Below are 27,507 nucleotides of genomic sequence, written 5' to 3'. Positions count from 1 at the left end.
TTCAAATCTATGATTAAAATATCTGCAAACATTTACTGGATCCAAAGAACACAGTTCTCCAGGTGTTTTCAATTCTATATTTTGTATGTATCCATTTGCCTCTCGTAGAAATTCAAGTAAGTCATCCCATGCATACTCAGCACAGGTAAGAGTGAGGAACCATGTAGGAGTTCCTAAGTTTCTTAGCACACATTTCAATTCTCCATGACGACGGAACCAATACTCATTGGTTCCACGTTGACATGCCATGAGATTGATTAGCTGAGATTCCAAAATACTATCTTGCAGATTAACTTTCTCCATAAAGTCCCTTGCAGAAACATTTTGCAGATGAGCTCCACTTTTCAGTATATGATTAACTGCATAAGAAAGCCCAGACAAATCACTTTCAAACAGTAGATGAAACAAATACGGAATGCATTGACAAAACCTTGGATCCTCAACATATAATCTTAAAGTCCGGTATTCAGCTGCAGGAATTTGAACTGGTCGATCATCATATCGTCCACCACGACCTGTTGGAAATAATTGTGGAAAACAACGAGCTTCCAAACTTTCTTCCCATACACTAATAGGACTTCCTTTTGCTGCTTTCATTTGAAACAAGTCAATTGCATTCCCCATTACTTCTTTGGAATGCAAAGGATGAACAGTATAATGTTCATATATTTCTTCACTTCTAGACACATCAACGTTTTCATTTTGACCAACTGAACAATCACTGTCTTCTTCTGTAGCTGTTTCCTCTGCTCCAACACTTACATCTTTGTAGTACTCATTGTTTTTGATCAAATACAACGTTGCCTTTTTCACTTTCCTAACATCCACTAAATCTTGCCAGATTTTCTTACTCTTTGTCGGAACCCCATTAACTAGAATAACCAGAGGATCCTCTTCTACTCTTTCTACACCAATTGTATCAATATTTTTCTTTACATCTAGAGGCAAATAAACAACTCTTCCCTTTAATCCTCTTTGTAAATCTGTAGGAGGTAATTTCCCTATTTTAGGCTCCATGCGAACAATAGCTTGAAAAGGATGGACACATTGAATCAAAATTGATTCATAAGTATTTAAATCCATCAATTCAGAAGGAATATCTATCAACTGAAGATTATTATGAACTGCTCTAGCAGGCAATAATTACAAATACGCTGATCAAAACTCAAATCAAAAGAATTCTCCACCAACAAATAACTTACAAAATCCTTCCATTCACTATTATTTTCCAGTTCACATTTTGCATATAAATCAACTAACCTAGTCTGAATGTTCCCAAAATAACAAAACTCAATTTCTTCACAAATAGTCTTCACATCCACTTCAGATCCATGCAAAAGAGCACTGTTTAACTGTTTAAGCTTAAGTGCTGGACTTTTTGCATAATACAACTTTCTCACTAATTTCCTCACCTTATTATGATGCACTGCTAACATCCTAAAATGATGAAAAACACTCTGACATACTTTTCTAGAAAGACAAGCTAGTGAATGCCCATGCAAACCTGTGCTTTCTCTCACTCTCCAAGGATCTAACGCTTGCAAGATCTTCATTTTTTGTTTGAGACTTTTCTTACTATATGTACGTACGAAATTTCCAAGCAAATCGATTGAATCCTGTCCCACACTACAAACACTACTACACTTCCATGTGTACACTGGAAACTTAGTACGTCTCCCTAAAACTTCATCAGCTAACACCTCTTCTGCATCTCTAGACACAAGTTTCTCTTTTTCCATCACACAACCATCTTTCCCCTCATATGCTCGACCACTGGTGTCAACTGCATGCACCAAATCATTTTCCTGAAAGTAACTCTCCTCATTGAAAGAATGTCCCTAAATTGATTTACCCTTCTATTGTTATCCATTCTCTTCTCTCCTGCTCCAATTCAGACATTTTTTGTGGGCCTCTCCTTCCTTTTTAGATTTGCTGTCTCCTTCTGAATATTCACATTAGCAATATCATTTCTTTTTGTACGACATATGTTGCGAAGAAAAGACTTAATTGGCTTACCAGGAGCTTTTCTGGTGTTTTTTGAAGTAGTTGTTGTAGAGGATTCCATAAATTCTGTTGCTGATGTTCTCCTTTTACGTATGGTATTTTTGATAATTCTTTGCCTTGAAGGCATTTTTTCTTGCTTTTCAGAAGTTGATTTGAATCTGTTGTTCTGAAAAAAAAAACACATGAAAGACCACTATTAGCAAACAACAAAGTAATGACAAAAAGCAAACAATATAAACAATAAATTGCAACATATTTAAGTTTATACAACAGCAACTCAGGGCCTTATTTATGAAGGCCTTGCACCACCAGTGCAACCCATGTTAAAAGTGACATACCGGCGCCACAAGACAATCACAATCATAAATAAGACCCAAATATAAACACCATTGATTGGCACCAAAAATCGTTTTTTGAATAACATTTAAAAAACACAGGGCAGAACCTATGTACAAGCACTGAATTTCACTTTTGAAACCTCACTGTTTCCCAAAATACAAATCCTCTACCTTGCAAATGTTGATAGCAAACATTATCAAAAAGCAGAATACAAACCAAGAGCAAAAAAACTGAGGGCCTTATTTATGAAAGACTTGTGCCACCAGTGCGTCACTTTCTTCCCATGTTAAAAGTGACATACCTACGCCACAAGACAATCATAAATAAGACCCAAATATAAATTCCATTGATTTGCACCAAAAATCGTTTTTGGATTAACATTTAAAAAACACAGGGCAGAACCTATGTACAAACACAAAATTTCACTTTTGAAACATCACTGTTTCCCAAAATACAAATCCTCTACCTTGCAAATGTTGATATCAAGCATTATCAAATAGCAGAGCACAAACCAAGAGCAAAGAAACTCAGGGCCTTATTTATGAAGGCCTTGCGCCACCAGTGCGTCACTTTCTTCCCATGTTAAAAGTGACATACTGGCGCCACAAGACAATCATAAATAACAGCCAAATATAAATTCCATTGATTTGCTCCCAAAATCGTTTTTTGGTTAACATTTAAAAAACACAGGGCAGAACCTATATACAAGCACAGAATTTCACTTTTGAAACATCACTGTTTCCCAAAATACAAATCCTCTACCTTGCAAATGTTGATATCAAGCATTATTAAAAAGCAGAACACAAACCAAGAGCAAAGAAACTCAGAGCCTTATTTATGAAGACCTTGCACCAAAAGAGCATCACTTATTTCCCATGTATAAAGTGATGCACCGGTTGCACAAGGCAATCATAAATAAGGGCCACATGAAAATACCATTCATTTGCACCCAAAATCGTTTTTTGAATAAAATTTAAAAAAAAGCACTGAATTTCACTTTTGAAATCTCACTATTTCCCAAAATACAAATCCTTTACCTTGCAAATGTTGATAGCAAGCATTATCAAAAAGAAGAACACAAACCAAGAGCAAAGAAACTCAAGGCCTTATTTATAAAGGCCTTGCGCCAGAAGAACATCATTTATTTCCCATGTTAAAAGTGACATACTGACGCCACAAGACAATCATAAATAACAGCCAAATATAAATTCCATTGATTTGCCCCCAAAATCTTTTTTTGATTAACATTTAAAAAACACGGCGCAGAACCTATGTACAAGCACAGAATTTCAGTTTTGAAACATCCCTGTTTCCCAAAATACAAATCCTCTACCTTGCAAATGTTGATATCAAGCATTATCAAAAAGCAAAACACAAACCAAGAGCAAACAAACTCAAAGCCTTATTTATGAAGACCTTGCACCAGAAGAGCGTCACTTATTTCCCATGTATAAAGTGATGCACCGGTTACACAAGGCAATCATAAATAAGGGCCACATGAAAATACCATTCATTTGCACCCAAAATCGTTTTTTGAATAACATTTTAGAAACACTGCGCAGAACCTATGTACAAGCACAGAATTTCACTTTTGAAACATCACTGTTTCCCAAAATACAAATCCTCTATCTTGCAAATGTTGATATCAAGCATTATCAAAAAGCAGAACACAAACCAAGAGCAAAGCAACTCAGAGCCTTATTTATGAAGACCTTGCACCAAAAGAGCATCACTGATTCCCCATGTATAAAGTGATGCACCGGTTGCACGAGGCAATCATAAATAAGGGCCACATGAAAATACCATTCATTTGCACCCAAAATCGTTTTTTGAATAAAATTGAAAAAACACTGCCCAGAACCTATGTACAAGCACTGAATTTCACTTTTGAAATCTCACTATTTCCCAAAATACAAATCCTTTACCTTGCAAATGTTGATAGCAAGCATTATCAAAAAGAAGAACACAAACCAAGAGCAAAGAAACTCAAGGCCTTATTTATAAAGGCCTTGCGCCAGAAGAACATCATTTATTTCCCATGTTAAAAGTGACATACTGACGCCACAAGACAATCATAAATAACAGCCAAATATAAATTACATTGATTTGCCCCCAAAATCGTTTTTTGATTAACATTTAAAAAACACGGCGCAGAACCTATGTACAAGCACAGAATTTCAGTTTTGAAACATCCCTGTTTCCCAAAATACAAATCCTCTACCTTGCAAATGTTGATATCAAGCATTATCAAAAAGCAGAACACAAACCAAGAGCAAACAAACTCAAAGCCTTATTTATGAAGACCTTGCACCAGAAGAGCGTCACTTATTTCCCATGTATAAAGTGATGCACCGGTTGCACAAGGCAATCATAAATAAGGGCCACATGAAAATACCATTCATTTGCACCCAAAATCGTTTTTTGAATAACATTTTAGAAACACTGCGCAGAACCTATGTACAAGCACAGAATTTCACTTTTGAAACATCACTGTTTCCCAAAATACAAATCCTCTATCTTGCAAATGTTGATATCAAGCATTATCAAAAAGCCAAAAACAAACCAAAAGCAAATAAACTCAGGGCCTTATTTATGAAGACCTTGCGCCAAAAGAGCATCACTTATTTCCCATGTATAAAGTGATGCACCGGTTGCACAAGGCAATCATAAATAAGGGCCACATGAAAATACCATTCATTTGCACCCAAAATCGTTTTTTGAATAACATTTAAAAAACACTGCCCAAAATCGTCCGAAAACCGGCCCCGGCAAAGAGCTCGGCGGAACCTCCAACCCTCCCGAGTGGGGAGGGGGCGGCCGTCCGAGCACTTAGCCAGGGCCGTTTGTGGTTCCTAGTCCGGCCCTGTCGAGAACTTCCACGGAGTCATTATGGGGAGCCAGAAACCCATTTTAAGCATTTCCGATGATTTGAACCACAAAACAATGCACAAAAAATCCAGAAACAAGCATTCATCAAACAAACAATGAGACATTTGATGAAACACCTTATATAATTTGCAAATAATATAAAAACATTAAAACTTGAATTTAACAGGAAGGCTTGCACTTTTCTAAATTCAATGGAGCCCACTCATGTTCATACTATATTCTGATTCATGCACTTGCACTGCTCCCACAAATCTATCTGAAGATACTAATTTAATTTTTGCCTCCAATTTCAAATCCCTTCACATTTGAAGAATGTTTTACAATTTCAGTTGTACATTTTCCTTCCTTATTCATATACAGTTTAATAATGTGCTAATGATATTCAATGTTCTAAGCAATCAAGGACCTCTTGAGTGTTATTCGCGGACTCCCAGGTGTCACCGGACCATAGGTTAGGAACCACTGCCCTATGCAGTTTAATATTTTTTTGTATGTTTGAATGTATATATGATTCTCATAATGAATTGCAGTACACGTTATAATGAGATACTACTTATGTGTGTGTGTACTTTTCCATAAATGACTGTGATATATAAACACTAAAATATATATTGTCTAAAATGACCATGGTCCGAAAATCAATAGTAAATCATTATAATACAAATGAGGCAGTGTCCAATAATGACTTGAATTATTGCAGCTCTAAAAGTTAAAGTTTAATCAACCCCTTAGGGACCTACTATAATATTACACAATATGAGGCAAGGTTCCAGCGGGTTTTTGGGCTTTCCCTTCTAATCTCCGGTACTTTTTTTGCTGCAGGTGCTATTACTGTTTGTTAATTGGTGCACGCTCTCTCCCCACACACTTCAATCACTTCCTGGTTTGTGAGCAGAATGAGTGCCACCTTTTTCATTGACCTACTTTCCATCATGTGAGAGCATTACATGATTTCTTGTTGCCTCATACTGTTTTAATTTGACTTCTTTAACATAAGATGTGGCCAAAAATAATAATACTGCCATCCGTTGAGTCATTTTCTCTCTATCTGAAAATTCATGAGCGCCGTGGAAGTTATCGGTGTCCACAGCGGAATTTTCCTCGTTTGCGGGAACCCTGCCTCCCAACACTTCTCTTTTACACATTAAATGCAGTGGCGGCTGCCACCCTAAATATTTGGTGGGGCAACCGCTGACCAGCAATGCCTGGGGGAAAGGGGGCAGAGGTTGGTGGAAGGGTGTTCGAATGTTTCTCTGGCCCTCCAGGTACAATGCTGTCACTAGTCCACAGACTGACTCTTCATCTCTCCTTCTCATCTGCTGTCATACCTCTCTTCAGCACCAGATTTCCCCTTCATTATTACCCATCTCTGTTCATCCTGTGTCTCTTCCAACAGTTTAAATGCCTACCAGTGCACCATCAATCACTTTCTCATTCCCTCACACAAGCAGCTTGGACTGCAGCTAGATTGCTTGTGCTCAAATAAAAGCCACAGCCTTCTGCAAGCCTAGACCAAACATGTTTACTTTATCAATGTTTGCAGAAAAGCTTATGAGTGCAAGAATGTTACGCTTGAGTTTCCTTTTAAATCTGTGAATACATGTATTATACATGTATTATAATAATAATGCTGTTTAGTATATTCGTAAGAACTCACAGGTGACTAAATCTTACGCATACGGCATTCATGCGCTGACAAGTAATGGCTTACCTGGTAAAAATTGCATTGCCCAGCGTAAGGTTTACAGAGTGTGGGAGACTTAGCAACTCATGAAATTCCGAGAAACAACGGAAAATTTCCGAGCAATGCATTTGACTGCAAATTCCTGTGGAGAACCGCTTGAAAATTCTTGTCCAGAACCGAATGAAGGTCGACACCCCTATATACTCCTGAAATGTGGGCACTCTAGGCAACAAAATAAGTGATTTATTACTCCCATGCTTCTTGTAAACTCCTACTACACATAACTTTTGCAAGCTACCTGACTCGTTGTAAGGAGCTACGCACACAAATGATGGTATGCTGAATAAATCATACATTCGCCCCCAGTCAAGAGATTTGGGTTAAATCCATTGTTCTTTTGCTCACCATGCCACCCCAGTTTAGACCCAGCCATATGCAAATCATTCTTGACCCTGTGCCTCATGGGAACAGTCCAGACCAAACTGCCAAGTCAGGTTCTCCCTGGACCGGAAACAAGCATCCTGGGACCGGTTTCTGGGTATTACCCTTCATCAGCAAGGCTAGTTTGAATCAAATGGCACAGAGAGCAAGGGTCCCACCTCTGGGCATACCCATCCCACTTAGGGTGAAAAGTGCTACGCAAACTTGTAAGGAAGCATACCGCAAAAGCAATACAACCCATGCATAGACATTCATAAAGAAAATTAAATGCACTTGCCCATGTGCAGGTTCGACTCTTCCGGTCACTGTGCACCTTTAGTCCGTTGGCGCTGGTATTCAGCAGTACTCCACACTAAACCGAATGCTGCTCAAATTCTGCTGATAATGTTAGCCGCATGAAAGCAGTGCCAGGATTGGCTGGCGCCGACGGACTCAATACTTTTACACGCACTGGGGGCCTGTGTCTACTCTCCACCCAGCTGTCTAAGACAGCTGGATGAAACGATTACACTGCGCATGCCAGGCTGGCCATCGCAAGACAGCCGGCAAAAGTGACCTGCGCAGTGTAAACTGGTGGAGTGAGCACAAGTCCCCTGCTGCCAGTCAGCAGTGGTGGCCTCACCCCCAAACACGGCTCACTGGGGAAAGGGAAAATAAAATGGTAATACATTAATTTTATTACCCTTTTAATTTCTAACTTTGCGGCACAGGCAGAAGGGGGGCAATGCTCCTCTGCCCTAATAGAGGGGCTTCTGCTGATTAACTTAGACAGCCCTTTCAGGGCGTTTTAGGCTTTTTTTTATGAAGATCACAGATTTCATCACTGTAGGTTAGAGGAGTGACTTCCAATGATTGTTGTTCAAGCATTATTGAGATTGTGGGTCAAAATTAAATCAAAGCCATGTGTATTTCTCCATCATGCCTACTAGTGCAATGGCATAATTTAAGGAGCATGTTCATGTTTTGTGTTCCCAAAATAGGATTTTAAGTTGTTTGTCATATTAGGTGCCATTAATATGTCTCACTGGAAAAACATATTTTCCCTGTGCGAAAAAAAATATCAAAAAGTGCTTTGCAGTAATGTAAGACATTTTTGAATGAGCAAATAGAAATTATGTAGGCATTATGTTTGCTACACATTCTTTATTATGTTGCTAATTAGATGTGGGCTGGCCACTGAAGGAGCGAGCCAGATGCCTGGCTCAGCTCGAGGTCCTTTTAGACCCTATAGCCCCAGACATGCCGACCCACCCCTGCTTGCAACATGGGTAAGGCTCCTGGATTTATGGTATTTATTTTGTTGACATTTCCATCTATATTTATCCATGTTCATTTCTTTGCTTATTTTATCTGCATGTATCCATATGCGTAGTGTAAATAATGAAGCTGCAATGGGTATATTTGTGTGTTTGTTGAACCAACAAATGTCTACACATGTTTGAATGTGTAATGACGTTTAGCCATGTACAGTACAATACAGTCATCTGAAATCATTTGAATTGTAGAACCTTTTACACAGCTGTGTTGCTGCAGTTATTTAAACTTCATTATGACATCCTTTTCCTTTTTAACTCCCATACCTGTCAATCTGCATACCTACTGACCCAGCATGCATGATTGACATTAGTGAGAATTGTGCAGAAGAAAACCTGTTTTGTGCATTTTTCAATATTTAAAAATAAAAACAGGCAAAAAAAATATATTGTTTCATGTCTGCATTTATCTGTAAAAATCAGTAAACATGGAAAAATGGGAGCTTTAATCATGCGGTAGTAGGTCAGCCCACTTCGGCTGCTGGCTGTCTTCACTGTGAGGTATGGCATGCTGTCTTTTTTACAAGGAGCACATGCCACCCCCAAGCAGTTTCCTTCCGTGCCAGGGACTACAGTGATGTGTGCTTTACTATAGTTGAGACCAAACAAATACTTTTACCTTTAGCCATTTTTTTTAGATTGATGAGGGCCTGGTAGCTTCTCCAACAATAGGTTTTGGAAAAAACCTTCAGCAAACAAAATAAGAATTGCCAAATCCAAAAGGGTGGCGGCTTTGCCAATGCTTGTTTCAAATTTGAAGAAACTCCATATTTCTTCATGACATTTGTTGTGCGCTTTACGTGCCAAAAATGTTCATGTCTTGGCTCGTGCATTGGCTTTTAGAGACAAGCCAGACCCTTGGCTCCGCTCCTGCTCAGCTCTTCCTGTTAATCTATTAACTCACCGCACTCTTACATATATGGAATTGTTTTTGTGTTCGAGTAAAAGGGAATAGGAATGCTTTTTTGGCGTGCTACTGGGAAACTGTAACTGTTGTAACTTCCCCTGGGACACTTCTAGAAGCCTTTGAGAATTCCAGTAACTTGAAAATCTGAACCTACTTGTAGATTAAATCGTCTTGGTGTAGATTTTAAAATGTATTCACAATTTTTGCCCCTGCGGATTTAAGTGAACCTGTCCTTCTGCTTGCTCTCTGGTACCTGCCAATATTGCTCAGAGAGGTAAACACTTTCTGCTGGCAGAATCCCAACATGACCCACTCAGCCTTCCATGCCTATCAGTTTGAGGGCCATAACATTGTGTAATTGTAGCATCTGTTATTGTCAGTGCTTAGAAGTGGCTGAAATGCTGTTTAAAGCGCAATATTTTGTAAATGTGACTCTCTTGCCAGAGTCGCTTGATTGCATACCAAAACCCAATGATTGCTAAGGCTGACTTCAATTAATTGGTGCCACACCCTGTTGACATTGCTCCAGTATATATCAGGTGCACCGACACACAGTAATTTTGTTGAAGGTCAGAAACTGCCATGTACTTGGCAAAACGAGCTGGCAAGGTTTAGTGGAAAGCGACACAACTGGTTTGGAAAACTGGTTCTACTATTGTCTTGTTCCTGAAATGTGTATCCCACAACCAAACAGTCCTAATAAAAGCATCTGAAATCATGTGATTAGAAAACAAAAACGGAGTTATAAAAACTTATGGGAACTATAATGTTACCAGAAAGATTAATGCACCTGCTATGGAGGCAAATTGTGGAAAGTGATTCTAAAATTTCAGGACAAAGGGTCAAAACAGGATTTCGGGACAAAAGGAACATTTTATGGACCCATCTGCAGAGGTCAAACAATGATATAAATGTAAGTAATTAGATGACTGACATCGGTAAAATTAAATATAGGTTCATGTTCTTTGGTTTGTATAAAACCTAGCATCACTGACCAATCCTTTAACTGGCTTACTTGAAGATGAAAAGCCCAGCAAACGTGCATTTACCCCTTAGCCTCGATTCGCATCTGCTCTATCTTTTATGGGACATCTAACAGTGGACTAGACTTAGCTGGTGTTGACTCCGGTCCCATGGGTTAAAGGGTCTCCTCCCCGACGGAACCTGCCAGAACGAACACCCAAGTAAACCTCATCAAGAAAATGATCAGGTAGCCCCTGAAACGGTGAAATGCCCACCAGGAAACCGGTGCCGGATTACTTTAACAGGAAAAGAGGCATCAATCGTCTCCCCAATAGTTGAATGTACCAAGGTAAAAGCAAACTGGGATATACCGACCCGGCCCTCATCTATGTGGAGTTCAATGTAGGGAACCCTCCAATGGGAGAATGCATATCAGGTATCCCACCAAAAGGAAAACATGTCCCATGGAAGCAACCAACAGTGAGATACATGCCACAGACCTTTACAACAGGTTATTGCACGCTAGGAAACCACAATCAGGAAAAAAACTCAAGGTAACCAACTTAGAAGGAAATGTGTGCTGGGAGGCTAGCACCAGGGCCATGTATGGTATGCAATAACCTATAGGGATGTATATGGCAGGTCTCAGCCAAAGTTGAAATGTGTGGGAGATAATCCACCAAACGGTTAACAACAGGGAAACATGCACCGGGTAAACCTTCACCAAGAAAATGAGCACCCGGTCCCCCAGCAATGTGAAGCAAACACACATGCCATAATCCACACTAATTACCATTCTGAAAACAATAATTTGAAAAAGGTACAGAAAATGTCAAATTATCTTTACACTTGTAAATTCTATTACAAAGGCTCAATCCTTTCATTGTAGGGTGATCTGTAAATCCGCATATACCCAGGTGCAGTGAATAATTTGTAACAAACATAAGTGCCATGGCTCTCATGAGGAGGCCACTGCAGCGTGTACCACACATTGCCTCTGCCATCCTGCCAATGATATTAACAAGACAACTACTAACCATCACACTCCTACAAGTGTGACAATTCGGACTATTCCAGGACCCCAAAGCTATATGAATGGCTTGGGCGGAACGCAATATGATTTTTTGATGTGTATTGACTTAATAATTGACTGTTGTTGTGGTCATCTCTAAGTTAGAAAGCGCCACCACTAGTGGCTGACTGTGACAAGCCCCGGAGTTGACAATTAAGTCCAAGTGCCGAGGACCAGAAACTACCGGCTCAAATTAAGCACTGCCTCGGTAGAAATCTCCACTAGGAAATGGAGAATAGCACAACAAGAGGCGAGTTACACTTAGGTGTAGGAGTAGATCTACACGTGAATTACCTTGCACATGCCCATTTACTTTTGTGAAACAGGCACAAAGTTTCTGTTCTTATAGGTAATTTAATAAATGTGTTTCATGTTCATTTCAGGCAACTTTATTTGAATATATTATGATACAACGAATTCCGTTGCAACGCATGCCTTTACCACGCATGCGTTACAACGGAATTCGTTTAGCACGCATAAACCTTTCACCGACTATTTGCGTGGTGACGTCATAAGTCGTTTAAAAAAAACGGCATTTTTTTTACCGATTTCTCTTAATCGACTCTGATGCCGACGTGACTTATGGTGAGTTGTTTTATTTGGGGGGGGGAGACCCCCCCAAGCCCCCTCTTTTTTTTTTTACTTTTACCACATATGCCTTTACTACAAACATCGTAGTAAAGGCATGCGTGGTAAAGGCATTAGTTGTAACCACGCATGCGTTGTACTGCATGCGTGGTTAAAGATTTCGTGGAAACGGCTTCGTTGTAAAAGCCGTTTCCCCTTTATTTACTATAATGTTAGTACACAGTGAAATTGTCATTAACCCCTTCTGTGCGGCGCACGTTCAGTGGACGTCGCGTGCACTACCTCGGTAGTGCTGCGCACGTTCGCTGAACGTTCCGGCCCCGCCTGCGCAATAGAACGTTCCGCACCAGCGCGGAACGTTCAGCGCAGCAGAGGGGTTAATGCATCACCAATGTCCTGTGTGGAGGGGTGAACCATCGGTATTGTACCGGCATCAGTGTCATTTGAGTATCTGGTCTCTAGGGAAACAACATGTGGTATGCAGTAAGTAGTATCTGGCAGCCCAAAACTGGAGCTGAGACACGTTAGCTTTTGTGAATCAATTACTTTGAATGTGTTATTTTAGGACTGCATTTTGGATTATATGCATGGTAGATGTAAGGTGCTAACAGAACTAGAAAAACTTTTGGACAAAGTGGAAATCTTTTTTTTTTTTAGTTTTACTCTGGAAATCTACTATGTATCTGTCCCTTTAGCAACATGAACTCTGCTTTTAAATTTAATTGAATGTAACTTTTGTGCTGGAATGATATTTTATTGCTATGTTCTTTTATGATTCTTTGAATCGAAATAAAGACAAATTGCATTGAATAATCCCACATTCGATTTTCAAAAACCAAGAGGAAATAATGTATAATGTTAATACATTTTATGCTGACCTATAGTTATAATTCTGTATTTTAGGCAAAGATCTGAAGACACTGTTGGAGGGAAACAAGTTTCTTGAAGCATGCAAATATGTAAATGAACAGGAGGAAAGCAACTCCATTGATGCAGAATCATGTTACCAAGACATATCCACCTGTATGTGGAAAGAAGTTAAGGTGTTCCTCTCTGACTGTGTTTATTCGCATGGCGCCTTAATACAGGTGGTTGAAGCTGTAAAGTGGGAGAAGAAAAAGCACAGAGAATCTTTGGAAAAGAGCTTCGACCCTCAATGTGCCGCGAGGTGGATTCACAAAGAATGGGAAGCACAACTGGAGAGCTACCTCAAAAAAGCAATACAAACATGCATTCCTTTGTTTCCTTCAGGTAATAGAACATTGAGTGAACATTTAAGAGACATTGAAATCTTAATTGATTCCAAAGTTGGGGAACATGGACCTTTCCTCAAAGAAGTCGGGCTTCTCGTAACCTACATAAAATGCTTTGACATTTGCATTTTTGATCACCTTGAAGCTGTTCTAAATTACTGTAATGAGTATGGAAAATGTGCATTACTTTACCTATGGGTTACAAAACATTACAAAAGGTAAGTCCTGCTGAATAGATCAATCTGATACACTGATTCTGTAGTTCACTTTGTTTGAATGACTCCAGTTGTGCTCCTACATAATTGGAGATATACGGTCAAATGATAATATTTCTCTCTCTCTCGATCATCTCTCTAATTCTCTATCATAACCTCTCCCCCTCCCTCTGCCTACCTATAACTCTCACTCTCTCTCTCTCTACCCACTTTCACCTTACGGATTTATGAAGCCTTGGTCAAGATATGTTTCTGCATGAAATTGTTTCCACAAGTTAAATTTGTAATGCAATATTATTTGGCATTTTAAGGGCTTGAATGAACAGAAATTGTGTAATAAGATTCAATTTATTTTGGACAGGGTCCCTAAATATGTCCTGCCTGGGGCCCCAAAAAAACCTTAAGATAAAACTTTGCTAAGGAATTCATTTTTACAAAAAAGTGGAGCATTTTGCTCTGCTTTTGGGTATTTCGATTACTACTAGAAGGAGCAGAGTATGAGAAAATATTGCAATGTTGATGGAGCAAAATCAATGTAAAATTAGAGATTTTGTAATTTGTAATTTGTAGGGGTATTTATAGAGCGCAACGGTCGCTCCGGAAGGAGCATCTTGGCGCTGATTTCTTGGTAGGAGATCAAATTACTTCCTAGAGGCTAAGAATTAGATGGCTGCCATGGTGTAGTCATCGGGAAGATTAAAGATCCAGGTTTTTAGTAATTTCCTGAAATGTTTTTCTTGGGTTTGGGACCTCAGGTTTTTGGGCATGAGGTTCCAGGCTTTGGTGGCCAGGTAATTTAAGGTTTTGCCACCTTTAGTTTTCAGATTAAACCTAGCTGGAAGGGTTAGATTGTCATTGGAGGAGCGCAGGGTTCTGCTAGGGTTGTAGTGAGGGAAACGCCTGATGAGATATTTCGGGCCGGAGTTATTAAATGCCCGGAATGCAACAATAAGAATCTTGAAGAATATTCTTTTATGAAGTGGGAGCCAGTGTAAAGATTTTAAAGCTGCGGATATTGAAGATTTTCTGGGTAGCTTCAGAACTAATCTGGCTGCAGAGTGGAGTACACTTTGGAGTTTTTTAAGTGTAGATTTCTTTGCGCCAGCCAGAAGACCGTTGCAGTAGTCCAGGCGTGCGAGAACTAGGGCCACTGCTACGGTTTTTCTAGAGTCTATCGGTAGGAAGTCAAAGAATTATTTTAGACCTTTATGATTCCGAAACAATGGCCAGCCACAGTCCTAACGTGTTGGTCGAAAGACAAATCGGTGTCGAACAGGACTCCAAGATTCCTTGCAGTTGTTACGGTCTGGGGGGGAGCAGCTGAATCTTCAGGCCACCATAGGCCTGGACAGAAGTTGGTATTTTTTCCCATTGGGAGGATCTCTGTCTTGCTGGAATTGCATTTTAGATGGTTTATATCCATCCAATGAAAAAGAGCATTCAGACAGCTTTTGAGGTTTTGCTCCGCCTCAGTAGAGTGTTCCTCTAGGGGCACGATGAGTTACGTATCATCGGCATACGATGTTACGAGTATGCCGAATGACTCAATCAGAGATATGAGTGGAATTAGGTAAATATTGAAGAGGAGAGGGCTCAGAATGGAGCCCTGAGGAACTCCTGATGAGACCCTCTTCTCTCTGGAGAGGAAAGGACCTAGGGCGATCGTTTGAGATCTGTCGGTTAAAAAGGACGTTATCCACACTAGAACCACCTCTGAGATACCGATATCTTTCAGTCTGCTAAGCAGAATGGAATGCGAGATGGTATCAAACGCCGCTGTGAGGTCTAGAAGAATGAGGACGGCGTTCTTCTTCCGATCCTGCAGCAGCTTTATAGAGTCTGTTAATTCAATCAGTGCCGTTTCTGTAGAGTGATGGGGGCGAAAGCCTGATTGTTGGGGACGGAGTACGTTGTGTACTTCGAGATGCCTTTAAGGTTCTCTATAAACCATTTGTTCGGTAATCTTTCCTAGAGCAGGGAGGAGCGATATTGGGCGGAGATTAGTAAGCTCAGAAGGGGATTTATTGGATTTTTTCATCAGGGGTTTTACTATTCCCTGTTTCCATAAGCGAGGCACAGTTCCCGTGCTAAGGGAGGAGTTAACAATATTGTTAATGATTGGGTTCACCACGTCAATGAGTTGATGGAGAATTCTGGGGGGGCGGGGGTCAGAGGGTGATCCAGATTTGCATGCCAGAATAACTTCTCTAGTTTGATCTAGATTGACCGGTGTGAAGTTTTTAAGACTTCCGACTGGAATTACTTTCTGAGCAGTTATGCTTGAAGTCTGGGTTGCCTGAGGTGGAGGGAAATTTTTTTGGATGGGGTCGATTTTCTCCTCAAAGAAGTCGGCAATTTGGTTACAAAACTCTTGAGATGGGGGAATTTCAGGTTGTAATGCTCTGGGCTGGGTGAACGTCTTCACTATCGAAAACAATGTTTTTTGTTTCTGTTTGGACTCCTTAATAGCGTTCGTATAAAAGACTTTTTTTAGCTGTTTTAATGTTGGAATGATACATTTTCCTCAGCTGAATATATGAAAGTCTGTCTGCCGTGTCGTACGTTCTACGCCACTTGCGTTCGGCTTTTCTGCAAGATAGATGGGCTTTTGCTAGATATGAGGTGAACCAGGGGGCATTGGTCTTAGGTTTTTTATCTGTTCTTCGGGGACGATTGGGAGGTTCACGTGCTCTGATCTCCTGAAGAATCCAGCTGTGGAAGAGATTAGCGTCATGTTCGGCGTCACCGGTGAGATTAGGGGTCTGGGATTGGGTAATAGGATTTAACTCGAAATATTCCTGTATCTTTTTCCAGTTGACAAGGTTATCCAAGTGTGAGCTGGGTTTACTAGTAGTCTGCGGGCGTGAGGTTTTAATATGGAACGGGATCAGACTATGATCAGTCCATATTTGTGGGACAGGAGGTAGGGATGTTAGAAGGGGAAGGTTAGTGCATACCCCATCGAGTATATGCCCTAGTAGGTGAGTGGGCTGAGTAACTCTTTGATGAAGGTTGAAAATTTCTAGGGTCTGTAGAAAGTTGTTGGCCTGTAAGTCGGTTTTGGACTCAAGGTGTAAATTAAAATCCCCAACAAGAGTGAAGTGTGGGTATCTAAGGAGAAGGTGACCCAAAGAGTCACTAAGCGTGTCTAGGAATCTGGTGGCATTACCAGGGGGGCGATAGATCAATCCTCCTGAGAAGGACGAGGATTCGTTAAGTTTGATTGAGAAGCCAAGATAACATGTCTGAGCCCATAGAGACTTGAGAGTCCAGATCGGCTCCTACCACAATGTTACATTTCGCTTCAGACTGAGATAAAATTAGGGGCTATTTATGGACTGTTATGATATAAAAAAAATAACATACTTTCTTAACTACAAGCGACATAGATGTTCTGATTGTAAATCTAAAATACTTTAGGTAGCTTGGATGCCATTGCTTTAAATGTTTGTAGTGTCTTTTACTTGACCGTAACTGCAATTCAAGGAGGTAGGGGCCTTATCACAAAGGCCTATGGAGTGTGTGAAACAGTACTCTCAATCAATTAATCAGGATTTATAAAGTGTGGCTAATCACCCGATAGGGTATCCAGGCGCCTGCAGGTCCTGGAGGCTTATTCAAACAGCCAGGTCGTGAGGGCCATTCAGAATTCTGGAAGTGAGGTGATGGTCTGGAGGTGCGTGGGGAAGCTGTTTCAGGTCTTTGCTGCGATGTGGGTGAAGGAGTGTCTTCCACTTCTGCTTGAGTAGATGCTGGAAGTACGAGCAAGTGAAAGGGAGGTAGAGTGTGCTCTTATCTACAGTTGGTGAAAGTTCAGGCGGTGGTGAATGTATGTGGGTCCTTAGTTGTGTAGTGCCTTGTGTGCCTGGGTCAGCTGCAGGTCAGCATCAGTGGGCCAGAAGAAAACAACTCTTGTACTGTTACACATGTTTATGAATTGGCACAAAAAAAATCTAAAATGGGAATAAAAGGGGACTACTCATATACAATTAGAAATGACTGTGCACTCTTTGGACTCTAATGGAGAGTTGGACTTTTCTGGGCTAAGTCGCAAAGGCATGTAAGAGTATGTAAGAAAGTACTTATGTAGTACTACTTGCTGTAGTCATAAATCGTTTTGAAAATTGGCCAATAGTTTTCTGGGATGCCATAGATGTTAATAGAATTCTGTATAATTATAAAACTGCGTATAGTTCAGTGAAAGTTAGCCACATCTGTCCCTATTTTAGACTTAAGCTCAGCACAGAACTCTCCTTTATTATACTGGCTACATCAAGTGGCTCATTTAGAAGTGGGTGGCAATGGCGAGAGTGGTAAAAATATCTGGTAATTGGGGGATCCATTGTGTTTTTTGCCTCGAAAATAATAAAATGGTGACACTGGAAGAAGACATGATATGACTGCGCACCCCCTGGTGATTATTGCTGCTGGATAAAAACTGACAGCTAAAACAAAAGCAGTAACACTATTGCTGATGGTTAGTTCCCAAATTAGAAGTTGCGGGTCCTTGAAATGGAGAAAACAGCAATAGTAATGGTGTTTCTGCTATATTTACTCGACCATATTTCAATCACAGGTGTTTGTCCAATCGTGAATTCTAGGGTGCAGGTTAGGTAAACCAGCACTAGGCTTATATTATTGTGATGCAGTAACTAATGTGCCCAGTGCAGTGCCTATGTTTGGTCTGTATTAAATCATTTGTGGGCCAGTGCTGCCACCATGCACACACTGATATTCATTGCTTCTAGTTACATTAGTGCTTCGCTGTGGTGTAATCTTTTTGGTTCCCTAATTCTCCCCACCAACTAAAAAAGGAGCAACTGTGACCTGGACATTTCTCTCAAGGGCTACACTGTGGCACCAGGTGGCAAACATTTTGTTAAGGTGGTGAGACCTCTCTTGCCCCTCTGTCAAAGACATTTGACCAATATAGAATTGTAATTTATAACCCACGGTGGGATGAGAAGCATAGTAGTGCTGGGCCAGTTTTCAGATAGGTGATGGTCATTGGATTCAGATCAATTTAGGTTACTTAAACCACAGTGTTCTTAATGAGTGAATATGGTGAATCATTTTTTTAAAATTCTAAAGTAGAAGGGTGGGTTGTGATACTGTTGCGCATGGTGTGCACTATATAATTACTATCAGCCAGTAAGCCAGTGGGCATGCGGGTGCTTTCTTGAGGCATTTTGTAAAACAGGACTGCAGTGGAGCATTTTCAATACATAATAAATGGTGAAATTGTCTTATAAGTAGCTAGGGCAGTGTATGTCATTTGAGAGCAAGCACATTTTACATCCACATTGCACCTTGATGCTATTTGGAGCTATGTATTAATTGTTCATCGACAGTTTATATTGATCTCTTTTATTGTTAGCTCAGCTAGGGATTTCATAAAGTCCTCTAATACTCAAACTACACAAGATAAGGGGTGATTAGTACTTCTCTTCTGTCCTCCCTCACAATTAACCTAACACACACAAAAGGGGAAAGGGATAATAATCAAAGTAAAGTTCTCTACTTTTAGTACTTCCCTTTTCCCCTTTTGTGTGTGTTAGATCCTCTAATACGTAGCATAATAAACAGTGTTCCTCTTTCCTTCAGAGACAAACGGCACAACTTTTGCTCTTAAAGTTTGACATGTTTTGTAAGTAAACTCTTTTTCCAGAAATATCTTGTTGCAATTTTCAAAAATATAGTATTTTTGATCCTACAAGGTTGTTGTAACTTTTATCAAATAAATTAATGTTATTCAAACATTAGCTTATGATCTTCTAGCTTAAAATACACACATGTATCTCTACAATGGAAACTTTTTATTGTTTTGTAAATACAAAATAATTTCACCCAAATATCATCTATTTTTTAATGTTTGAGGCTGGTAAGACCTATGCAAGGCATACAATAAGTAATCAATGAAAGGATTTGAGAGTCCTCTCCTATGTGCATGGCCTACATAGTATAGGTGTACATCCCCTTACAATTGAGAATGGCTCTCTCTATGAGATATACGTAGCATGGGTCACTGTGTGTGCAATCCATTACGTCTCTATGTGGGTAATTGTAAGCCACCAGCAACTGTGGCAGCATGTGATTTCAGTGCTTTAAACCTAGGTCAGGCCCTGTTCCAAATGAATGTTTTAATATTTGACTTTCAGAATGTCCTTGGGGTCTATTCACAAAGTCAACTTTACCTGTGAGTAAATCTACACGTGTAAATGTCTCTTACATTTTGTAGCAACTCTACTACTTTAGGCTATTCAGTATTTCAAAGTGTAAAGTTACTATAAAGGGTAGATTACATGTACCCACCCCCTGAAACAGGGTTGTAGTCTGAAAAAATATCAAATACAACTGGAAAGTCCTTACTACTACTTGTAGATTTAAAATTATATTACGTTTCACACACTTGGTGGTGACCTCCACAACTCCCTATGGTAAAGTATATGAACATTTCTAAATGCATAAGTTTTTAAAAATGTTTTAACAATATTTTATGCTAATGTGAATACTTTTTATATGTATTTTAAAAATTGAATACATTTAAACAATGTAACAGCAGTATTAACTTAATTTGGGCTCAAATATGTAATCTATGTACAGTAATTTAAATTAGAATATTTTTTTTAATTCTTTTTTTTAAAACTACCTAAAGTAAAATGTTTATTTATGACGCATTTAAAGTTACTAAAACTTATGTATAGAATGCATTTAAATAAATTATGTTTTAAGTAAAGTGTCATACTTTTTTCAATTTCAGAAAGTTCAGTCCAATATTTTATAATAATATAATATATTATTTTTTATATTGAGTATTTACCAGTAAATAAAATGTATTTATATGTTCAAAAGTCTAAATAAATTAACTTATTTCAACATTATTTTATTTTAATTCTGTGCCTTCATTATTTTTATGGTAAAGTGCTGCTGTATCACTGTTTGGCCATGTGTGGTGCTAGACATACTCAACGCCTGCGCTAGAGGACATTTACTACTGTATTCAGCTAATTGTGGTTGTAGTTTGTAAATAGGAATGATTTCACTCTTTTTTGGGTGGGTGTTCGTATTTGAAAACTCTCCTCAAATTTATATTTACCCCTCTCTACACTCCTCCCTTTAGATGTAAGTCTTCCCCGTTTTCCAACCACTCCCTCATCTCCCGCCGATCTTTACTATGAAAATGTACATCTACATGTACGGATATATCCGCTCAACTTGCTGAGACCGCTGCATTGAAAAGATAGGAGTTTGTGAATAGCAATTGGTTAACTCTTTTCTGGGAGGGTGTACGCCCCACCCTAAACCATTCGCAAGCTCTACCTTTACCCCTCTTAATTCCTCCTCCTAAAATATAGGCATACGTGTACAGAGATGTTCGTATAGAAAAGATGGGAGAGATAGCATTGTAGACGTTTGCAAGTAGATTTGTTAGTAGCATTTTATAGTACATGAGTAGCACTATTTCAGCACTGCTAAACATACCACAAAATACAGTTTGTGAATCGACCCATATAAGATTTTTTCTCTAAGAGATCATTGCAAATATCTAATTAGAAAGCACATTAGTCAACCTTTCTACCAGTGGCTCCAAATCACCTTACATCAACTTATCTAAATCTATGTTAATCTGTATGCCCAAACATTAGAGGTGAGAAGTCAGTAATCAAATATGTACTCCTACCAGTGAGATTTTAGAGGCTCATTTGAACATAGGCATTTCTTCCTGTGCTTTCAAATTTTATTCATATCCTGAGAAATTAGAAAAAAGGGATTTGAGCTACGAGAGCTGGTTTAAGGTCTCTGGCATCACCAACATTACACACATGTTTTCAGCATTCAACCATACCTTTTATTCTTCTGCTTGTGTGGTTATGTCCAGAATATCATTATTATAATTTTTTTGAATTATTTTTTTCCTCATTTGCCGTCTCACCACCCATATCTTCTAACTTAGTCCACCACTGGGCTTTTTTATCTCATAAGCTGGTTAGAGTAGTGAGGCATAAACCCCACCTATTTTGAGTCTGGCCATTCTTCGAGCGATCTTTCTTGGCCATCTGACTCATCAAGCATGTCTTTCTCTTACTCTATTTCCGACCTAGAATCCCATATAATAAGTACCAGTGAGATAGGCGCGGGCTTAATCATCGGAAAATCATAGTAAATATTATTCAACCAAAACATGCAAGGAAGGGTACCCAAAATCCTCGATTTCTCTTGGTATGATCTGAAGTATCAAGCTTAGCCATATACCTCATGGCTAAAATCCAATCCATTAAGTTAGGGCTAGATGGTGAGACCCATAACTAGCATATCTCTCTACGAGCTAGCAACATAGCATAAAAGGTAAGTCTTACATTATTATGCATGCTTTTATTTTCTAAGTCATATCTTCCCGTTATGATTAATTCGGGGCTTACCTCAATCCGCAGATTTAGAGATTTGGATAGACAGTTACTTACATCCAGCCAGAATTGCCTTATATTTGGACAAAAGACGAACATGTGAAGATCATCCACATTTGGGGCCTTACATTCGGACACTCCACGACTCCGCCAACTTTAAATTTGGATAATCTGCGAGGGGACCAATATGCCCTATGGATAGTAAACAAAAGATTTCGCCTTAAATTTGCGGGTTTAACAATTCTGTAAAGCATAGACATTGTTCCTTGCCATTGGTTCTCTGTCGCGATCTTCGGCAAGCATTCCATCCACAGGGCCTCAAAGGAGCACAAATGGTCCATCTTCCATTTCCAGTATCGTCCAATACCATGTGGCCACTTCCTTCTTAAAGGTCCCTAATCCAAGCTTCAACTCAAAATCGTTCTGAGTCCCAATTACATTTTCCGGATCATTTGCCCAACTCTGAATCTGTAAATACTTATATCTGGAGAAGACCTGACCCCACAGTTGTTGGCAAAGGCCCCAAGGCAGCAATTTACCATCCGGGAACAAATCTTTCCATCTCTGCAAAACATCCTCTTTTTTCAAATGCAAGGCCAAAGCATCTTTTGTCCAGAGTGGAGCACCAGGAGAATCCCATATTGGGGCCATATAACTAAAATAAGGCAATTTCAGTAGTCTTCTTATTTTGTACCATACCTCCGCCAAGTCCCGTAAAATCTTAAGTCTCACCTTTTTGAAAAATTTAGGGTCTGCAAACTTATATAGAAAACCAAAATCATCATATCCGCAACTTTTCAGCAGCACACCAAATATTTCTCCAATCTTTGATTTGGATAGGGTACCCAACAACATCCTGCAATTTTTTAAACAAAAAGCCCATGCATAAATTTGTAAATCTGGAGCAGCCAGACCACCTTTGTTGATTCTCCTCCTTAACTTTTTCCACGATAATCGTGAGCCCTTTGATGCCCAAATAAATGATACTATCTCACTCTGTAGTTTGGCCAACCATTCTTTTCTAAATCCAAGTGGGATTGTCTCAAACAAAAACGTGACTTTTGGCACAATCACCATCTTCACAAGATTAGTCCGACCATATAATGACAGGGGGAGGTTCATCCATCCTTTTAAAGTGGCCACGACTTCCTTTTTAATCATAACAAAGTTAGTTTATGTCCAGAATATCATTATGTTGATACCCTGCTGCTTCTAGTTTCTCGTATGCCAGCAGGACAAGCAACAGAAGAATGTGCATCCTTGCCTCCAACTTCCCAATACCCGAATAGGGCAAGACAAGAAATGTCCTCATTTGACCACTATTGAATGGCCCTAAAATAACCAGTCCACTTTTCATATAAAGACAGCTTCTGATCCCAACTGTTCTAATAGCCTAAACAGACAGCCCAATTCCACACAAGGCCTTTTTTTGGTGTCTATAGAAATGACTATTTTATTATTAGGATCATCTTTTACCTAGGGGGCGTGGCTAGGGTCACTGGATGACAAGATGGTGGCGCCTGCTTCCTTGCATGAAAACCGAGCATGAGATAGAGGCATCTAAACATACTCCTGCACGCAAGTACTCCTGTAGTTTCTGCACTTGCTCAGACTCCAGTAACAAACACTGTGCCCATGTGGTGAGACCTTGAATTTTTCCTAATTACTAACACGATGCACACACTTGAATTGCTCCTGCCGCGTGGCCTATGGGGGCCCAGTGAGCAGCTCTCACGGACCACGGACCTTAGCCCCAGCATTCAGAATGCCCCAATGCCATAAACATTACCATTCCAGACAGAACGATCTGGACTCAAATCTCGCTAATTTTGGCTGGCGCTGCGGAGCACGGTTTATTGTTATCCCACCACATGACCTCTCTCAATCAATGTGCCAGCCTCGTGGTGCTCAGACCTCACTGTACACAGGCCCCAGCCATTACATTTAACAAGCACCCTATGGCCTAATAACTTTCACTGTAATCAGGGCCTCCACCACTGCAAGACTATGATCAAGACTTCCATCTGGACTTCCATCTTACTGATTTTAGCTGGCTGGTGATATTACTGCTATTGGCCAGTGCTGTGAGGTATGCTCTGACTCTCTCTCTCGCTTGAGGCCCAGTGTGCAAACCTCAGACCCAGCATTCAGTGCCCATTACTGTGTGCCAACACCCTGCCTGCACTCCTTGACCCAAATATTTGCTCAGCCTGTCAAACACACAAGGATAATGTGCAGCACACAATAAGGCGCCTGATGTTGCGGTCAACAATAGAGAATGTGACACTGCAAACTCTGTAAACCTCTATGTAGGTGCTTTCTATGGATTTGTGATCGATACTTAATGGAGGAATAATAGATATGTGATGTTCAAGTAAACTCAGATGACCTTATGTGATCCTATTACATAAGCAAGCCTTCCAGTGGGTCCGTACACTACATACTAGTAGGGTGATTGATACCTATAGCACACTGTAGGGGTTGCGCAGGGATAGTGCAGCTATAGTAGACTCTGCCCTGTGGCCTGATAACAGACTCTTCTTATCGCCGCTGCCTGACACCCTGCCATGGTCACCCATCTTGTCAACCCAGCTGGTCCAATGCAAACCCCATTGCCTCAGTACTTCAGTCATTTGCTTGTTGATCCATCAGATGTCATCTGGTACACTGCACACATGGTAGACCAGAGGGATCACAAAACACTGAAAGACATAGAAATCAAAACTGGATTCAAAAGGTCAAAATATGAAGCCTTGAACCCCGAGTCACCCATTAAGGACAAACATGAGAGCTAGTCCACCTTGGAAGTGTTTCTTACAAAATAAAACGACGTTCACGATATTGCTCAAAGCACAAAGTCCAACACTGACATGTTGCAAACTGAAGTAGCTGCAATAAGAAGAGAACCCAAAGAACTAAACCTGAGAGTATTGAATGACAAAAGCAAATAAGCAGGACAGAGGATTACCTGACCGCGCAATCCAAACTCCCCCTTAAGAACGTAACGCCCTCCCGACTCTCAACACAAAATTACTGAACTGGAAATTCATAATAGGAGGGGGAACCTCAGAATCTTTGGTCTGCCAGAAGCAACAGAAGACAAAGCTCCTTCTGTGATCGCCTTCCTTAAATCATGGATCCCCGCGACCTTGGGAATCATATCCAACAAGGACCTATAAGTAAAATGCTGCTCGTGGGCCTGCAGCCCTGATTGTGCCACCCACATGAGTAGCCTTGCAAACATTCCTCAGGCCTGCCACTGCAGTGTCTGTGTGTGCAGTTTTAAAAGGCCATTTCGACCTGGCAATTGCACCTACTTCCCAGGCACAATGCTTTCCTTTTATTACATGTAAGGCATCCCTAAGGTTGGCCCTCAGTAGTTCCATGGGTAAGGTGCAGTGTATTTGAAAGGTAGGACCTGTACGGGTGGGTTTTATGTGTTCCGGTAGTGACAAACTGCTAAATTCGTTTTTCACTACAGCAAGGCCTGTCTCTCCTGTAGGTTAGCATTAGAGCTGCCTTGTAACATCTTACAAGTGTATCTTTGGGAGCTGATAGAACATTAGAGTTTGATGTCTCTCAACTCACAACTTAAAAATGCATCTTAGTGAAGTTGGTTTTTAAATTGCAGGTCTGAAAACATTGCTTTTTGAAGTTTATTATTTTCATACTTTCACCATTCTGTGCCTCTGCCTGTCTCTGAATACGCCTCTGGATCCGGATGACAGTTGGGCTGTTTGTGTATTCACTCTAGACAGTAACACAAAGGGAGCTGAGGTGTGCCCTGCATATCCTGATGACCCATCATCAGGCTGATTGGTCTTCCCGAGCTAGATTGGAGGAGTTGACACTTGTACCTGAATAGGGCTGGGCCTATCCCTTCACACAGCAGTCTCTACCCCCCATCATATGTCTGGAGCCATGAAGGGCAGGGTCTTTTGCCCTACAAAGACTTTCCTTTAAAGTTTGCCTACTTCAAAGACTGAATTGGGTATAAGAACTGGACCTCTGACACCATATACTCATAACACTTCTGGAATGAGGACATTCTGCAAGAAGAAAAGCTGTATTACTGACAGGAGGAGCTGCCACTTTGTTGTTTGCTTTGCTGTGCTGGCTTTCTTCTGCTGCTTCTGTCCTGGGAGTGAAAGGAATAAACTTTACTTTATACATCCTGCTTTTAAAGGCTTGAGTCGAGCTTGCCTTCTGTTGGAAGTCTCAAGGTCATCGAAGAATTTCCCTGCAGCATCCGGGCTTTTCTGCTGAGAGCCCCACTCTGCCAACTGGTGCCAAATCTAGTGCCTGGGCCCTTGGAAGTGAGTTTGCGGTGTTCAGCAAGAAGAAACCAGCACATCGACTTCAAATGTGACTTTGGAGCCAGCGCTGCTCTTTGAAACCATGCCGCGGCCTGCACAGGAGTGTGGTCCCTCCTCAACTCAACGACTGCCTCCGAAGAACCACCACAGAGGGAGTCCCAAGTACTGTGCCACCAAAATCCGTGGCGCCTGACCCCAACTCTGCTGCCGCATCGGTGACCCCATGGTGTGACATCGCACTACAAAATCGACGTTGCATGGTTGACTCTCAACACTTCATTGACCCTGCACCTCCAGAGGAACCACCTCATCACCTCCTCTGTGCCTTGCAATGTCCCAAGCACTGACTTGCCAATGTCCTGAACCGACAGTAAGGAACCAACGCCGCCCTGGCACCCATGACGCCTCACCTCCCAGGTGCCTAGTAATGTCTTAGTTTTGTCATCTTTTCCTAGGTACTGTAAGCGGAGTATGTATAACTCCATAGCTGGCCCACACTCCATCGTGGTCGGACTCGAACTTTGAGATTTAACTCCATCAGGCATGTCGTTATAGCCCTGCATTTAATCGTTGAGGATTTGTAATTTGATTTAGTATATTGGATCTTGGTTGTTTTGCTGTTATTTTACTCAGGTGAATATTGGCTAGTTTTCTAAACTGGGGTGGAGTACATTTGTGGTATTTGTACTGTGTTACTGTGAGCATGTATAAATACTTTACACATTTCCTCTGAGGATAAGCCTGACTGCTCTTGCCAAGCTACCAATAGGGTGAGAGCACTGGTTATTCTGAGGGAGTAACTTACTTACCCTGACTAGAGTGAGGGTCCCTGCTTGGACAGTGTGCAAACCACTTCCAACTAGTGACCCCATTTTTAACATTGCCCAAAAGGGCAAAACATTTTACTTAAATAAAACTGAAAAGTCCCTGGTGGCCTAACTAAAGTTCAAACACAATCCTAAGCCTATCCAGACAATTAAAGAAGATGAACAAAAAAAATTACAAACATGTGGCAGAAGTGATACTTAAGGTTTTCCAATGTTTCTATACTAAATTATACACACCCTCTGTCAACACCATCCTAAACGCCTGCTCAGAGTTCCTGAATCTTTACCAAT

At 40.5% G+C, this 27,507-nt stretch overlaps 1 protein-coding gene across 1 annotated transcript in view; it reads left to right on the top strand.

The window, feature by feature from the left end:
- LOC147690227 (exocyst complex component 3-like) overlaps window positions 1–27,507 on the top strand; it is a 378,556-nt gene that overhangs the window by 139,901 nt on the left and 211,148 nt on the right. Inside the window, exon 2 of the mRNA XM_086936655.1 lies at window positions 13,104–13,671. Within this exon, the coding sequence (XP_086792781.1) occupies window positions 13,104–13,671 (568 nt within the window). The remainder of the gene's footprint in view (window positions 1–13,103; window positions 13,672–27,507) is intronic.

This window comes from Lissotriton vulgaris, chromosome 9 (genome assembly GCF_964263255.1).
Source record: "Lissotriton vulgaris chromosome 9, aLisVul1.2, whole genome shotgun sequence".
Classification (NCBI taxonomy): domain Eukaryota; kingdom Metazoa; phylum Chordata; class Amphibia; order Caudata; family Salamandridae; genus Lissotriton; species Lissotriton vulgaris.
The sequence above is the reverse complement of the archived record's forward strand: the minus strand, read 5'-3'. Positions and strand labels throughout refer to the sequence as shown.